Source organism: Pseudomyrmex gracilis, unplaced genomic scaffold, assembly GCF_002006095.1.
Source record: "Pseudomyrmex gracilis isolate BER0280 unplaced genomic scaffold, ASM200609v1 scaffold_10, whole genome shotgun sequence".
In the NCBI taxonomy this organism is placed as follows: Eukaryota; Metazoa; Arthropoda; class Insecta; order Hymenoptera; family Formicidae; genus Pseudomyrmex; species Pseudomyrmex gracilis.
In genome coordinates this window covers 924,122-943,089 of record NW_018020594.1, presented here as the reverse complement: position 1 = coordinate 943,089, position 18,968 = coordinate 924,122, and the positions used below count along the sequence as shown (strand labels likewise).

The 18,968-nt window shown below is 41.7% G+C and overlaps 1 protein-coding gene across 1 annotated transcript in view; it reads right to left on the bottom strand.

Moving 5' to 3' along the window:
* The window catches only part of LOC109862371 (MOXD1 homolog 2), a 191,172-nt gene that overhangs the window by 80,772 nt on the left and 91,432 nt on the right, over positions 1-18,968 (bottom strand). The window contains exon 2 of the mRNA XM_020442406.1: positions 8,362-8,645. Coding sequence (XP_020297995.1) covers positions 8,362-8,616 — 255 coding nt within the window. The 5' untranslated portion in view covers positions 8,617-8,645. The remainder of the gene's footprint in view (positions 1-8,361; positions 8,646-18,968) is intronic.

The window sequence follows — 18,968 nt, the reverse complement described above, 5'->3', positions numbered from 1 at the left end:
ACAAGGTCACAAGTGACGAAACAAAACAAGAATCAAGGAAAACGTTCTTACATTGATGACGAGCTATCCAAGTAAATTGCTAACTTTTAGCAACAATTTTTGCGCACAATCATGTTGTTTGAAAAAAATTAAATTTGCCACGATAGCTTTGCGACTGGTTCGTTCGAATGGCCGATATATTTAAATGCACGACCTTGAAAAAAGAAAAAAAAATCCCGTCGCATTTTACTGAAAGATCAAAGGTTCGTCGAATAAACACCGCTGGGAAATAATAAAACAAATCTGTCCGTGTGTCTCTAAAGAAAAGCAATTAAGAGTATCTGTAGTCTATATCTTTTTTGTGCGGTTGATTATATTTAAATTCGTCTCGACGTAAACGCGTCTCGATTCATAAAGACGGTGACGAGAGGCGGATAAGAGGACCTCGTTAAAGAATCCTCGAGCGCGCACGCCTCCTCTCTCTCGGAGTCAGTCGAGAGATAATAATTCCAGTGGTCCCAACATACAGAGCGCTCGTTCACGCCCCGCGTATGGGAATTTTGACATTATCGAGTCGCCGATCGGCGAGACCGAACCTACCGAGAAACTAGTTCTCTGTCTCTCTCTCTCTCTCTTTCTTTCTCTCTCTCTGTTTCTCTCTCTAGCCGTTCAACGGATCGATGCGTTACAAGCGCCGATCTATATTCACAAGACGAGGCGCGATCTATCACCTGCGTGCACGGACGGAACTCGCTCTCTTCCTTTTCGACCTGTCTATTGTTTGCTCGTGTTGTTTCCCGCGTGATTGCCTCTCGACGTCCAGTTGGGTGGTTTCGATCTCGGGAACTTCTTCTCTGACGATCTTCATTACGATCCATTCGCATCGCGAATATTATACAGGGTGTTTCAGAACTATGGGATCAAACTTCTAGGGGTTATTCAGTGCAACAGTAGAAAACATTTGAGTATAGGGACCCATGTCCGGAAAAGTGTCACTACCGCACTACGGCCCTAAGACGCGTTAAAATTTAGAAAGACNCTAAATTTTAACGCGTCTTAGGGCCGTAGTGCGGTAGTGACACTTTTCCGGACATGGGTCCCTATACTCAAATGTTTTCTACTGTTGCACTGAATAACCCCTAGAAGTTTGATCCCATAGTTCTGAAACACCCTGTATACACACGCGTGAAATTGACGGTGGTAACAATCGACCAAGGTGTTCGAAGAAATCAGTGATTTAATTAATAAATCATTATTAATTGTTTTAATTAATAAAATTAATTTTTGTTCACAAAATGAAAAAGATTCGTCTATCAATCTAATCAGTTCGTGAACGCTTTCACTCTCTCTCTCTCTTTCTCTCTGTCGGAACATGTCACCTAGACGCTGAGCAGAAGTTAAAGCTGTCGCTATATAGATGCCATGTACAGCGCAATCTAGATAGGGTAATGGCAGGTATTATTCCTGATTAGGTACAACTGCGCGTTACGTAATATTATCCACTATTGAGATCATTGAAGCGCATTATGTTACTTGGTAATATATCGATTTCCATGGATGCGCAAATGAATAGAAACGCGACTTATCGATCAGAAATAATCCACACGAGTTCTCTTTCTCTTTCTTACGGAAATGCATTGTGTGTGTGATCATCAGTTTGCTCTTTAAAGAATCTTAATGGCGGCTGTGAGGGCGTGTCCCGCATATGGCCATTATAAAGCCACTGTAGCGTCACGGAGCGTTGCATACATCGTGTTTAAGTGATACGAACCGTTCAGCGTGAATCGGCAACAAAAAGCTTCATCAATAAAGTGAGGAAGCAATAACATCGCGGTTGCTAAGGTGATACGATACCGATGATGTACACGTATACGCCTCCCCGTAAACACGTGCATATACGCGACATATGTACATATAAGCGATATGTTGTTGAGGAAACTCGAGCAACGCGACAAAACGAAGACGAGACGGGAACTCCAAGGATGCTGTTGTTCCGGGATTTCTTCCGGGCATGTAGGTACCGAGAAGGCGCGCGAAGCGATCCCAAGAGTTCATTTCGAGCGCCATAACAACCGGCAGCGCCGAGGATCTGACCCGGTAAGTACCCGGCGCGCGTGAACATGAGGATGGAATCAACTTGGCCGGAGGCTCATCGTCGGGACGGCGGCAATCCTCAGCCGCCGCAATTTCGCGCATTCGCTCCGCCACGGATTTCTATTGCGGACTACACGAGAAGCCGGGCGAAGGGCGAGCGCGGGTTCGAGGGGCGGTTCGAGGGAGAAACGGAAAGGGTTCAAACAGTGCCGCGACAGCACTCGCGATACACACACACACATACGCGCGCGCGCTACACGTGACTGCATTTACGCTGAATCCTATTTGCCTCGGCTAAAATCGCATCGGGGGGGAATCCCGTGGCAGGAGTGCCTTGGGAATAGCCTCCGCGCGCGCAGTCATTCTACCCCGCTGCGCTCCTCTCCCTCTTCCAGCCCTCTTTCCACTCTTCCCCCTCTCTCCCGTCTCCTCAACCCATCGTGGCTCTCCGCAACGGTGGTGCATCGCCGGCGCCGTATGCAGATGCATCGTTAGCATTTTTACGCAAGGACGTCGCGCCAGCGGGCTTTTATCATTTCCTCGTTTTTAGTCTCCGTCCCTCCCCTCGCGTGCACGCGCGCGCGTTCCCTGTCGCGCCGGCGAAAGGTGATTTAACCCTTCGCGCCCCGGCGGTTATCCGCGAGTAGTGGATAATAACGCGCCTGTGAACTCGAACCGCCTAAAGACTCTAGATTTTTTTTTTAATTTTTTTATTTTATTTTTGTCGATTCGAGTTACCGGCAACTTGCTAAATCGGCGGTTCCTGCCCGTTGTATAGTCATGTATAAGAAGAAAAGATTTGGAAATAAGTAGGCGGCTAACTAGAACTTGTTACTGTGCGCGATCGACAAAATTGCAGTTGTTGTACAAGTTGTACCGCAACAGTAATTTAAACCGAGATATCTAAGTAGTGTGCGTGTATGACTTTTTATGCATATGATCTAGAGAAAGACAAGCTTATACCTAGAATTTATAACTCTGATCCGGAACAACAGTAATTAAAAAGTCTAGTATTATAATTGAATTGAACAGTAAGAAAAAAAATCAACTCTATACAATTGCTGTGTGCTATAGATATAATGCATAAAGTAATACAGATTCGCAGTCATTGACCAAGCGTGTGACACGCGTTTGATACGTAAGAAGACACGTGTCCCACCCTTGTTAGCTTGCTATTTGTAGACTCTAGATCAAAGTTGAACAAAACTATATATAAGCGCTCTGAAAAAGCAAGTTTTTCAGATAATTTAACGAGAGAATCTGCGCTTACAATCCGTTTCTGCTCAGTTGAACGCAAGTTGTTCGAACAGAAATGAGATAGACAGAACACGTTATGCAGATAAAGGACACGGATAAAAAAAAAAAAAAAAAAAAAAAAAAAAAATCCGCGGTCTGTCCATTCGTCGTCCGTGTCGCGTCGCGTTATTAAAATGCGACGGAAGCTGCGAAATGCGACACAAATCGACGACAAAAAGCGTGACGGCGCGAGCGGCGGGTCGCGAGGGAAAACCGCACGAGATATTTTAATAAAGCCGTCCGCGAATATTGCGCGCCACGTGACAAGCCGCAAAACAATACGCGCGGAACGTAACGAATTAAACATCTCGCAATTGGACGCGATTATTTGACCTCGTTGAAAATGCAATCTGCCGGCGCATTACATTGGATGGGAAGAGGGGGATTATGCGAACACGCACACACGCGAGTGCGCGCAGGGCGGCGAATGCGCAATTCGCGCTTTATTTCGTGCGCTCCCGCGAATGCGCACGAAACGGTTAATCCCGCGTGTCTTCTATGATTTAGCGATACCTCCCTGTTGCGCCGACTTTATTAATTCAGCCGGTTATTTGCCATACCCTCCCTCTCTCTCTCTCTCTCTCTCTCTCTCTCTCTCTCTCTCTCTCTCTCTCTCTCTCTCTTTCTCGCACCCGCTCCTCTTTCATCTGTTACGCACGCGAATTTCACGAGTGGAGAGCGCACTGCGACGGCGGGGTATTACCGGTTATATCATTTATTCAGCAAACAGTCAGTACGCTGAACGTACACGTCTGGTCACGGTGAGATTTATCATGCAAAACAATTGAGTTAGACATAATACAGTAGAGTAGAGCCGTTTGATACAAAGGATAGAATTTTCGAGGCCAATATACATACATGTGTGTCTAATCGCGTAGCTACAAGAGATTTTCGAACGTATCAAAACTACTTTGTTATATTTTTTCACGCGCGTGTAAGTGCGAATTATTACGTTTTTATTATAAATGTTTCATAATGCTTTGCTTCGCACACAGCATTATCAACCGAACACACGATCTTTTTCGATAAGCTATGATTAGAATCCACGTTTCACGCGTGTGCAATGCGCACGATATACGCAATCGGGACGATTTTGCTCATTGCGTGCCAGTTCCCTTCCCTTGTGTGGACAAACACTCGGATGATCACGACGTGGCATGCATATCGGATTGCGACAGGATCGTCTCTCGTTTCCTTCCCTTTCCCTGCCCCGGTAAGGCGCGTCTCTATCGCCCACGCGAAAGGCGAATTAAAGTCGCGTATCGACCGGAGGAACGGCTGCGAGGCGAGTAAGAAATCGAGCGGAGCAGCAGTCGTCCGGTTGGTCCGGATGCCCGCGGCTGGTCTGGTTCTAAGATTACGATCATAACGAAAAAGCTTCTCGCTCCCACTGGATGCTGTCGTCTTTTTCCCTTTCTGTCCGTCCGCCAGGCTCCGCTTCTTCCTCCGCGCTCCTCCATCCACCGTCTCTATCGGCTCCTCTCTTTCACGACGTATGAGAACGTCCGGCGACGCGGTTGCATCGCATAGAGCATTGCCGCGGCGCGCGGCATGCATTATGGAACGAGCGAGCAACGATTCTGCCGGAAAAATTGCGGACACGCGAGACGGACGCGATCTGCAGCCCGACTACCTCTCTCTCCACCCCATATCTACGGTCTACCGATCTCTCTACGTGGGTGAACGATGTGTGTGCGTTCTCAATTCATTATAGATATGATAACGGAATCCTTTGGAATGCAATCGGAAGGCTGGTAATTGCGCCGCTTCACAAAGCGAGATCGGAATATTTTTCTTTTTCCTAATATCGGTTTCTCGTCGTGTGTGTACTTCCCGCGTATCGACTACCATCGATTTTACAGATACGACTCTACACATTTTTTTTTCTGAGAAACGCGCCTGCATGTACAATTTTTATAAAAAAAGTGAACGATGCGGAAATGTCTATTTGTAACTTTAAAAATCAAATTGTAACGGATAACAAAAATGAAAACAAAATAAATAAATGAATAAAACGAAATAAATATATTATAAATATGTTACATGTGATACGAAAGACGTATATGTGAAATCAAAGAGAAGTTTTTTTTCTGTCTCATTTCTTTTGAAGAAAACTATTAAATAAAATAGTAATAGGAAAATAATAAAACCATTAGAGAAAAATACATGAAAAGAAACATAAAGTTGTAATAAAAATACGGATATAAAAATAAAAACAAAAATAAATACATATCATAAATATATATTGTATAAATATATATTATAAGATCATGATATATATATATATATATGTAAAATCAAAGATAAGTATTTTCTCTTCCATTTCTTTTGGAGAAAACCATTTAGGAAATACAGAGAGATATAAAGTTATACCTCTACATATGTACCGACCTAACCTAACCACTCTCGACCCTCGCGGTACTCATCGTGGAAGATTGCTTTCCTATATTGCGTCCTCCCGGTTACGACTGCTTTCCACTTTGTAAGAAGCATCTCCGTAATGTAGTCACGATGCGTCCTATCCCCGACCAATCACGATGGTTTAACCCAAACCAATCTGTATTTTTTGTTTTGACATATCCGAACGAAAAGCTTGGCGCGAATTAAATAGCTGCTGAGAAATCTACACGGCGGATAATTAGGCAAAATGTTTCGCGCGCGACGCACAAACTTAAAAAATAATACGATGAAAAAGTTTGCGCGATGCAACAAGCAGCGCGCCCTTGCCGTTTATTCACTTCGGCTCGCTTCGCGAAAAAGATAGCGGCGATAAAAAGAAAAAGCAAAAAGAAAAGAAGACGATGAAGAAGAAGCACCTACCTACCTACCTATCTACCTACTCGACTCAAGCTGCAAAGAAGCGTGCGCGGACTGTCAACGGTCGCGTAACGCTGATGAAAGGGTGGATATAGCGTGTAATCCCCTTCACGTCCGGTCCCCGAAGAGAATCTCGCGCGTCCCCAGATGCGCGCGTCTAACGATGTTTTAAATTTGAAAAAAAAAAAAAAACGCTCGAAAGTAACGTCCCTGCAGAAAATTCTCGTGGCTGTTCACGTGGAAATCGCGCGAACCGGATTACACGCCCAGAGAAATTCTTTCCTCTTTCGTCAGCGCGCGCGCTCGCGCACTTACCGGCGTCTCTTTGAATGACGTCTTGTTATTCAAAGAGTCACTCCCGCCGGCGTTCACGTCGCACGCGGTATTAACTCCAAACTATTACGACGGTGTTGGATCCTAACCGCTATGCGGACAGTCACGATGCATATGGTACAAGTTTGCGAATCTCGGCTTTGCGAAATTAAATAGCGGAACATGAAGTTGCGATCGTCGTAGCGATTACGTTATGCACGTCATTACATAAAATGTGAAATCCTTAATTTTCTCGTGCATTGAACAAACTGATTGGCGTCATTTATCAAAAGACTGTAATTTCTTTGCGTATAAATTTTTGTAATGGTGAAACATTAACATGCTTCGAAAAGTGAATTGAATGCGTGTACCGTTTTTTCTTGAGGAAAAAGAGAGAGAGAGAGAGAGAGAAAGAAATTACCCGTATAGACACAGCGTGATTAGCTGACGCAAAAATGTAAAGTGGCGAGTACATTTATTTTACCTTTATCGTTGCGCAGAAGCCTCATCGTCGCGATGAAGATGAGCAGCGTCGGTATAATGAGCAAGTTACGGGAAACAACGTTTTCGCGGAAAAATTACGTAAGGTGATCGCCATCGCGGGGCGAGTCCTCGATGTTACCGAGTGTCGTGTAAAATGGGGAGAACGCGTAATGACAGGCTGCTGGCTTTAGTGGGCATGATTGATAACTATCCGATGCGCCGATCGAAACGGGAGAGCCATTACTTATCTCCCGAATGACTACCATTAAGCGCGTTCCATCGTCAATGTTGGCGTGCCAGAGCGAACTTTACAATATTCAAAGAGAGAACTCCACTCGATCAGTAGCACGGAAATAATTATTCCTGATTATTCTTACCCCTCCTCCCCCCCGGCGCGCCGTGTACACACAAGCGGGAACGTTGGCGCGGTTGACTTACATATCAGTGAGCTTTAATGTTCCATTACTCTCCTTCTCTCTCTTTCTCTCTCTGCACGCTTTTCCTATTTACAATTTTTCTGCGTAAAGAGTGTCCGAAATAGAAAAACCAGCATGCAGATACAAGCTAATGTTAATTAAAACATATTAAGGACTAAAAAATTTTTACACAGGCTAATATCTTATTAAAATTTTGTTAAATAAGCACATAAAATTATGTAAAAGAACATTCTGAAATAAATTTCACACAACTTAATAAAAATTATAATTTAACATAATAAAATCATTAAAACAATAATTTCATAATTATTTAATATTTTATGTAGAAATTTAATAATTTATATGAAGAAAACCCAATTTATTTAAGTGCAAAACCAAGGGATTTTATGAAATTATTATTTAATAATGTCTATTGATCACAAATATTTTTTGTGCTAAGTCAGCGCATATCTCGCGTTGTCTCTTTTACAATAATCTAATCTTGGCGACGATTGTGAATTTTTTATTTTTAGAGATTGTTTACCTCTCTGATTTTCAAAGATTTTTCCCAACGGTCAAAATACATTTAGTTTTCTGTGTTTTTTGTTTGTTTTTTTTTTATCTATACTAAGGTCAATGTCCGAAAGCCTTATTTAGAAAATCGCTTTCTAACAAAATCTTAAAATCGAAACGCAAAAGAAAACAAAAGTATTATTTTCTCGCCAAAGAAAATATTATTCTTATTTGATTTGCACTGTGTCCTCTCGCAGACGCGCTTAGTATATAAGCGCGGAGATGTACAGTATCGCGCGTATAAAGCTATAATAAATAATATATACTCATAATCACGACGTGCCAGTGCACATCTATATTTTAACGCGGTCGGACAAGATAACCAGAAAGGGTCTCGTTGTCGAGACCGCAAGAAACCAGATATTATTTGACGCCTTGTAAGAAGACTCACCTGAAGGTGGACCTGGCCGTTGTTATCGACCCAACCGATGACCATGTCAGCCCCGGTATGGTCGTCGTCCCTCGTGAAACCGAGTCCGACATAACCGAGGGTCTTCACTTGGACCTCGAATGTGACCTCCCTCTCATCGGGCGTCCAGAGCACCAAGAAATTGTTGTCCAGAACGGCGCTGTGCTTCCAATCGACGCATACGACACCGCCGATGATGAGAAAGAGAAAGAGAAACGAACCGACCGCAGTCTTCATATTTCCGTGCGCGGTACCGCTCAAAACATCTGAAACAGGAGCGAAAGCATACCTGAGGCGACTGTCTTATTTACGGGGTAATTTATGCTACTTAGAAATGTAATTCGCTTAATGGATAAGAGAGAAGGAAAAAGAGTAAATAACGTTTGTTCGCGTATAATGTGTTGCGCGACGTTTTGAATTTCCGCAAATGCACATCCGCGTAAAAAAGTAAAAACGTAGGTAATTATAAACAATAATTTAGATTAAAATCCGTAAAACGTTCGTTATTCTCGATTAAAAAAAAAAGATCGTGTTCAAAGCCATTGCGAAAATTACACAAGAAAAATTTCATAAACATTATCTGCAAAAATATCGCGTGATACAATACAGTATTCCAGTTGGAAATGTAATTTTGCCTTATTAGATGATCCTGGAAAAAAAACGTACAACAATATAATACAATAAAACGCCACTACGTGGAGGAAAAACAAATGTTCATGGTTCGCAATTGCACATTTTCAAAGGCAACAAGACTCTCGTCGCGATTCCAGATCTGATTGTGAGTGAATAATATCGCACGACGAGCCAGATGTGATACCGCTGATATTTTTCTTCGATATTGCGACGATCTCTTGCGTTTCCGCGTCACCATCGATGTCCATTACTAGCGGGTCGAGCGGTTTCGAAACTGCTCGCTACTGTGTTTAAATCGCAAACGATTGCATGCTACCTGTGTGTTTGTTCACGAACGTCTCGCAGCGGTCGCTCGTCCTCTCACAACTCGTACGATAGTCGTACGCATCGTGTTTTATCGTCCTTAAGGACCAGTGGGCAGTGCAACGTGCTATTTACACTTGCGTTCCACTTGGAATCGTTTCAACTTCTTTACGGTCGACTTCGCTCTTTTTCCGCGCAAAAATATCGTACATCACGCCAAGCGGAAAGTAGGATTGCTCGAATAAATCCTGTATAAAAATATAGTAGCTATGTTGAATATATGTATATATATAAACTTTCTTTTCAAATTTCTTTTCATATACGCGGTGTCTGGAAAATTTTGACACAGCCAAAGTGTGAGGATTGTGTCAAAAAGTTGAACAGAAAAGATCATTTATCATTTCGCAAGATTCGCAGTATTCATTAAGTTATTAATTAATCAGTTAATACAAAAAAACTTTGAATCGGTTTTGACGATCGCCCGTAGCGAGAATTGTGACGCGAGAATAGAGAGTAAAAAATAGAGCGTGAATTTCGCGGCTGATGAAGAACTCTCTTATAAAAAAAAAAAAGGCGAAGGAAAATGAGAGTTAAATAAAATTAGAAGAGAAAACCATCAACGAGAGATATTATGATGTTCGACTTGTGTTTCAACCGTCAGCGGAATAATGCTTATATTCACAGCGCGGAAACATATCTGACGAGCAAGCCGACCGCCGCCGCCGCCTCTTTTACCGGGCAGAAATACTCATAAATAACGATCAACGTCACGGTTAATTTATCCTCACGCGGTAGTCGCTGCTCGCTCCCGTGCATTTTCAAGAATCAGACCGTGCGCGAGCTTAATGGACCGCCATTCAACGAAGACATTATCGTCGATTCCGCGGCGGAATCGGTATTGACCTCTTTATCAGCGCCGCGGCCTCCGCTTTGTTTTCCCTTGCGGGCGTAACGACGTTACGACGGACGCGCGAAGGTGTGAAAGAAGCAAGGCTCGGCTTCGAGGGGAAGAACCGTGGGAAAATTAAGTTTCCGGCGGAATGAATCCGGCGGAGTAAAGAGAAATTCCCGCGCGCGTTTTCCATCGCGCGCGTGTCTCGAAAAAAAAAAAAAAAAGAAGGATGGGCCGGATTGAGGTCGGTGGGATGGCCGCGCGCTACCGTTTATTTTGCATTTTCAGCAATCAGGCACGTCCCGTTGCGGGGAAGAGGGGGAAAAAGTCAATTTGTACTTGCGGAGTAAGCGCTTCTCGCGCGCCCAACGCAACCCGGTTTAAGGGCTGAGATTGTGCGGCGAAGGCGGGGATTCTCTGCGGAGTGCATCGTTCTCGAGATCGCGAACTAAAAGTACGCACGTCAAGAATTTTCGCGGCGAAATGCACTCTCGATTGAAAATATCGGCAGCTCCGAATCCGAACTTTCAATAAAACGATAAAAATGGAAAATTATATTGAAAGCGAAGAATTTAATCCAGTTTCTGCTCGCGCTGACTGAGCGGTATCACCCCATAAAGTTTCGAACTTCTGAAAGATACTTCACTGATAAATTTGTTTTGAACTTATATAAATAACGAATTAAAATTCGTATATTAACAACTTGGTGAAGGTTTAACAGAGTTTTCTCTCTATGTAGCTGAACGAGGATTTAACTTTGAAATAAGCTTCTAATTATTGGGTCATTAAGTATGAAACCTGACAAATATATATATATATATATATATATATATATATAATGTCCGGTAATAGTCGCTCGTGGGCAGATAGAAAGAGGTACACGAAGTCGAAAAGTCTTGTATTACTTTGCAAGATTCGCAATAATTAACGAGTTCTCAATTAATAGGTAATGATCAGCGAATGAGCGTCCAAAGGACAGCGTTTCGCGCGCTCATAATTGTCATGCGCGCGGCAACTCAGAGAAGTTTATTATAAACAGCATATACTATACATATTAAATGAAAAAATTAATAACTAACGATGTGATTAAATGCGAAAGTATATATATCGGACACTCTGTGTATAATTCGGCCTTACGTTCGACCTAATACAAGCTTAATGATGCGCCGATAATTATTATCTTAGCAGACAATTGGAATTATCACTTTACACTTGCGTATAAACGCGATATAAAGAACTGTCACAATTCTGTAACAAAGCTGGACTATACCTGGAAGTTCGTATGGAAGTGTTTTTTTTTTTTTTTTTTTTTTTTTTTTTTTTTTTTTTTGAAAAACAACGATGTATTTATATACATACTACAAACATTCCGTCAATATTTGTTACACAACTCACTCTCCGCTCTCAATGCTTTTTCAACGCATTTCGTGGCGCCGCGACCACGAAAGCGGAAACTAGCGCGTTTCGCCGAGATCATTGATCAATCGAAGTTACGGTAACGGAAATGCAGAATATCGGTCGCGTGCACCTGCGTGTGTCGCACGTGTAACTCGGCAGCGACAGGGTGAAGAGAATGACCGGGGATCGACCGCGGATCTGCAAACGATCGTTTCAATTAACGGCGACAATGGCGCGGAGAGCATCGACCGATGTGCCGCAAATAGTAAGTCAATCCGGCGTGTACACGGAAATCATCGACGAGTTTCAGCGCCAAACACCGGTCGCGTTCGTTAAATCCTCGCGATCACGCGATTCGAACTGATGTTTGTTATGGCAGATACGCTATTTGCAACGTAATTGTTCAATGAGATCAACAAGATCAACACTCGACGCATGAGAGAATTTCCGAATAAAAACAAAATATCAATCTTATCTTGCAACGATAGTTGTTTTCGTTATTAAAAAAAAAAAAAGTGATAACATTTCAACACGTGCAATTAAGATTCGAGTGTGTACAATTTAAAAGGAATAATATTAAAAACTATGCTGATAGTGTATTTTCTCTCATAAGTTAAAAAAATAAGTAGCACTCTGATTTAACAAAGGTCAAAAAGATATGCGTATCGCGAAGATACGCGCGTATTACAAGTGACTCTCGATTTAAGCGCGAAATTAAAACCAATCGATTCAATCAGCAATAACGGAATATGCAATGCGGATTCGTATTAGGAGCGCGGCATTACGCGGAAATAATTGAACAGGTCTTGCATACAAAGGAGAAGCGCCGGCTAATGTTGCCGATTAACAAAACCGATATATATCGGCGATGGGATGCGTAACACAAGCTTACGCGAATTCCATTTAACCGACATGAATTAAACATTTCGATCGAGCCGCTACTGTAACGCGTTAATTTTAAAGGCAAACTGCTGTAGAATTTTTGAGGATGCGTATTATTTGATTTGGAAAATAAAGTTGACCGCTTTTTTGAAACGAAAACTTGCGCGAAAAAACTTTACTTCATAAATATACATGGTGTAATAAAAATGCATATATATAATTTATAAGTTGGAACTACGAACTGTTTTTGTTGTTGGGATAGAAAAATCTGGGGAAATGTTTACTTTTCGATTTTCACGGGGAAGCCCATTGTTCCACAAACCGCCAGTTAAAAAACAACCGTTCCCGTAAAATGGCTCACGTTTGTTTTCACCGCGAAGCTCTGTAAATCTGCGGCGGGCGGCGTATTGTCGCTTGTGCGCGCAACTTCTCCTCTGTTTAATCCTCTCTGGCTTATCCACTGACTATCCTACCGCCGCCGTCGAACAACCGACGGTCCGAAAACAATCGATACAATTAACAGTAGCGGGCGCGTGCAACGCGCGAAACGTCCCGCCGAGGTGATGTATCGGTCGAAGCAGCTGCCGGAACCGCTCGAGCGCACCGGAGAAGCGTCGAGTCAAATTGAGAGGACGCAGCGGAGATGCATCTAAAAGGGGGGTAGCGGACACATCATTCCGGGGAGAGGGATACGGACGAAAGGGAGGATGCGACGCAACGCGGCCCGAAGAGGGTGGAGCTGCACGCGGTTTGATTTGCGGCGTGTCGTTCAGCCGATTGCTCTGCAATTGCATCCCGGTACGGCGCGACATCAGCCTGGCACGATTTTCCACTATACGGGGTGCTCCGCGGAGATTTGCATTGCGCGAAGAAGCTGGAGATTCTACGATAAACTATAATTTATATAGTTATGCAAAAGACATTTTGCGCAATGTTCAAAATTTTAATATTAACGTATTATAACGCATAAAGTGCAATATAATAGAATATTTTTTTGCTAAAGCTTACTCTTCAAACTCTTTGCTTGAATGAAAAAGCGGAAGTGAAAATTCTGTTTTTTAAATTTTATTCTCAATTATATAAAACGTTTCAACATGATGTTAAATATTGTTTTAATACTGATTAATGTATGCAAAAATATGTTTCCGATATTAAGGTAAAATATGCGTAACATTGCAATTTAATATTATTTTTCATATATAATTTTTAATGTGTACTTTCTACTTTGTAATTTTACAAAATTGTTTTTTCAGTTTTGCAGAGAGAAAAAAAAATACGCTATACTCTATAGAAACACTTTGTACATATGACAACCCCCAGTGTGACGGTATACCGTGCCGCCGCACCACGAGAATGACAAACCACCCCTTCGGACGGGAAGTGCGAAAACTCCTCCCTAAGATAAATAAATCGAGGACCGTTTTCGCGAAAACGACGCGAAACGAAATGTTGGTCGCCCGGTAAATCGATGTGTCGCGTGTACGGAGGCGTGAATGGGCGAGTTGGCAAATAATGAGCGTTCGACAGGGGACCCATCAGGATCAAGGGTCTCTCGCGTGAACAAATTCACTTGATGATAGCGCATGTTGTATACATACGTGTGTTTGGCGCACACGTGTGATACATCGATCGAACGGCGAGATTCGTACGTTTCATATTACGTTGCTGTAATATCGGATCCCGAGAGAAGAATGACCTGAATTCCAATCTCTATTTATCATCGTATATATTTCAGGATTTGTACGTGTAAATTTAATGTGCAAACTGAATTGATCCACATGCTCATCTTTATCCTCGGAAATATTTTTTTCCATTTTCGTAGGCAAGAAATTTAATTTCACGTTTATAGCGCACGTGTAATTTTTAAACTTTATTTGCTTTTTCGAAAATTATGTAGAAAAAAATTGGGTTTGAAATTCTAAAAAAATTGTTATAATGTCTTTCTCATAACACACACACACACACACACAGAGAGAGAGAGAGATGTAAAACTTCAAAACTACATAAATATGTCTATCTATAAAACTCCTCGTACACGTTGAGTATAAAACATACCAGCTACCTATGTTATATCTACAATGTGTGTGGAATCACTCACAACAATTCTGTAAAAGTCTCGTGTGACTTATGTCAGAATCTTGTTCTAAGATACGAGTCGTGTGTGCACACACGAGCGTTCACGTGTGTTAAGCTAAATCATATTTCTCTGAAAATATTCCAGACACATGCGAGTGCAATCGCGTCGATCGGTGCGAGATTCCGTGTCGCGCGTCGTTACCCCGCGTTGATTTACTTGTTTACCGGCGCGCCGGCATATTGATTTATCCGAAAGAAAGCGCATCGCGCCGTTCGAAGTCGTTGGTGTATGCAAAAACGGCGGTCGCGATGTATGCGGCGGCACCGGGGAACAAATAAAGCACGATATCGCCGACAAATGTCAAAAGCAAAACTTGGATTTGCTCACGCGCGCGCATGTGTGTATGGTGTGTTGTGGAGAGGGGTGCGCTTCTCGCGCGCTCGGAATTTCACATAAATTTCAACGCACCCGAATCTCTCGCCCAGTCTACTACTATTGGAAATATCGCCTCGTCGACGTATTTACGCGATCAATAAGTGTCTCCAAACGTTGTATCTGTATTCTATATGTACATATCGCCGGTGGCGCGTATCGTGAAACTCTCGACAGAGAAAAGTTTTTCAGATTTCGAAGACACATGATTAATGAGACAAGCACAGCGAAGACGCATGATTAATGAGCTAGGCAGTGTATCGAAATGTCGAACTTAAATGCTTGAAAAATAAATTAAATAAAAAAAAAAAAAAATACGCGTGCACATAGAATTTTTTTCCCCTCCCCACTGTAGGCGGCGTACTTGATATCGGAAAATAACGATACTTGTGAAACTCAATATCGACAGTCTGATTGAATTGAAGCATTCCAACCTTCAGCTGTCCTAAAGCGACGAACGAGGTCGACGAACTAATATCGTGCACGTCGTAGGGTAATGCACACGACTGCGTCCCATCTATCAGACTGACATCGGATCTTCTCAGTGATGTCGGAGGGAAAAAAAATAAGAGAAAAATAAAGGAAATACATGCCGGCATCGGGGGTGCAACGAACATACCAATTAACGTCAGTAAAATCGCTCGTAGCGATTGTGAAGATGTCTGGAACGCGATCCAAATTGCGTTATTATCACCGATCGCGGAGTTTGAGCGCGCGTTACGGATGATGATCGCGGTGATGATGAAGCGACAAGCGGAGATGGCGAATTAATAAAATAAACGCGTCGCATCCGCGCGAAAATAACGGAATCGCTGATCGCGACACCTAATCGACACAACGTTTCGATAAAACTGCGATGAGAGACTCGGATCATAATTAATTCTCTCAAGAATCACACACGCGCGCGACAGACTCCGCGCTCATTGCGGTCTGCGGCAATTGCAAAATCTCCGCGCGTTTGCACGCAAAAAAAAAAAAATAGAAAAAAAAGAATTAGAGACACGCAAAACCGCTGAAAATCTAGAATAACATATTTGCTCAACGTGAAATATTGTCGACGATGCCACGCCGTCGTTTCTGGAGAATTGTTTTTCACTGGGTAGATATATCCGTTTCAAAAATTACCAATTCAAATTTTCGTAACGTCAAGCTGACGGGGGAACGCCGCCGCGTTATATATTTTCTTCTTTTCCTCGCGGATACACGTCTCGCACGATGAGAATGAAGGATTAATTCCTAGCGTGCTGTGTGATACGCGCGACACACTTCTTTTCTCGTTCGATTAGCTAACAAAAATTCTCAACAATGTCCTTGAAGTAAAAAAAAAAATCCAGCCAGGTCTTATCCGCACGGCCGCGACAGCTACAAATGAGTATACGTACGTGACTTTGCGTAGGACCCGCGCTGGAACTTGGTGCACCGTTTAATGCAACGGTGCCCTCGCTAATCGCGACGGCGCACGTTACTTTAACAACGCACGCGACGTCGGAAAGAGTTACGTGAGCGATATCGCGGAGCGCGCGACGACCCGTCGAACGCATTAATGAAATGGATTTTACCGTCCGAACGCACGAAAACGCCCGCAGGATTCAGAAAGAGGGAGTTTCTTTGCCAGCTTTAATCAATTTCTATCACGACTGGAACTTGAGACCCAAAGCCCCGATTGCATCGACATTGATTAATTCTAATTGGTGGCATTCGGCCGAATGCTTTCTATCGTTTAAATTCGTTTCATCAACGTTATATTCGCCATTTTCGGAAATAAACACGAATTCCACGCAACAAACGTTATTATAATTGCGCATAAAAAAAATGTAAACATAAATATTGCAATTACAATTATTTGTTTTAATCGTAAAAATTTCATCCGAATATTTTTCTCCTATTATTTTTGGAAATATACCGAGTTGGAACAAAAAGAAAATATAGGACGTGTCAGCTAAAACTCGATTTGTCGGCGCATCTTATCGGCACAGACACATGTACATACACGTATAAGTATATACCCTCTGATTTCCATATTTCGTTTTTTTTTTTTATCGCGAACGCCTTACAAAATAGGGGAGAGCAGAGAATGTGTCGTATAGGTTTGCGGCAGTCCCATTACAAAATCGTTTCAAATAGTATTATCGTTTACGTCACGTGCATGAAGATTAATAGTTCCGCGTGTGATAAATGGAAAGTTAAGAATCAAGAACAAATAGATAACACATGTAGTTACATCGTAATAAGACAGCACACATATATACGCACACATGTTTCTCGCGGAAATGATTCTGATCTGATTCTGATTTTCAGAAAGCACAAAATGGTGTCACATTGATAAATGTTATTTTTATCTTATCTATAAAATAGAGGTCTTCGTGTAAAAACGTAAATATTGTTTTCTTATTACGTTTTGTAACATTATTAGATTTAAAATAAATACCGCACGATTTCTAATCAACTTCGATCAACGATAATCACGTTTAAGTTAATTATCTTCTTATTTAATTTGTCACACATTATCATGTATACACATTATTATGTAAGACTAACGTTAACATAGATCAATGTTAATGCGCTCATCGTCGTTACGCACAATGAATAATTCGCCTAGGCATTCTAATTGCAAATGAGAGTATATTTCGCGGATGATTGTTGTAACGATTTAGTGGCTTAGTTGATAGAACGGTTTGTTAATTGTGTCTGAACACGTCATTGTATCGAACCAACGAGAACTCAATTCGAGCAACGATAAAATTCGATGTTTTCTCTCTTTCTCTCTCTAATTATTGACTATCAAGGCGATTTACTTGAGAATTGTGAACCGTTTTTGGTAGTAATTCACATGGTGAATATCATACATCCCTTGAGTGAGAAATAATTTTATGAAACCTAATTGTGAGACGGGTTGTTTCTAAATGCGCGAGATGCAAATCAAACATCCGATGATTTTCAAGTTGCTAATTCAATTCGAATTGTAATGTATATCAATCTACACACATTTTTTAATATTTCGCACGTACGTTCGGCGCTTGGCTCTTACCGGTCTTTTCACACCTCTTGTATGTAGTTGAATACCTGAGCGAGCCGTGTACGATCTGTACAATTTGTATATTCGTTTTCAAACATTTCTAGAAAGATGAGATTCGACAAAATTCTTGAAAAAGAAATTATCTTATTCAAAGATTGAACGGTGCAATATTCTGGCGCGTATCGCAACGTTGATAATTTTAACTCGAAGAATGGCTCGATACTATGTCGACTGCGAGAAATAGAATATCGTTTTACGATTGCTGCAATAAATTAATGCGGTTGTTGCAACATTGTATCGCTAATTGCGGCGAAACACGTAACGCTGTTGAGCGAAATAACTCACGATGAAGGCGTCCGGTCAACCGTATCACATGTGAAATATTTTTATACATACTCTCTTTTTTTCTCACTAGGAGATATATGTGTGTATAATATAACATCTATAATTGCATACACCATCAACGCGTGCGCGAGAAATCAGATAGAAATGGTAAAAACGTCGCGCGTTTGTATTCATTATCACGGATTAATCGCTGCTCTGTGCACGCGTCTCTGTGTGTCTATGTGTAAATAATTCTCACAATCGGAATTATCGTCAAACGCGTTAAAATATCATCGATTCAGTGTCGATTTGTTATCCGTGTGATGTTTCGTCAATATATAATTTTATTCACTCGCCTTCAAAAAGCTTTTTTATTTCAAATTTAATGTATTTACATTGAAATTGAAAAATATAATCACTTTAAATCTCTTTCTCACTTTTTTTTGGCTAAAAAGTTGTATTTACAATACATTTACAGAAAAATGAAAAAAAGTTTTCGATACTTTATAAATACTAGCACAACAAAGACGCGCGCTGCGCGCACGCTACTATTGTTTTTATTTTAACGTGTTGTGTCAGTAAATACAACCTGTCATCGCGATAAAATATGATGACAGCTAATATATACGTCT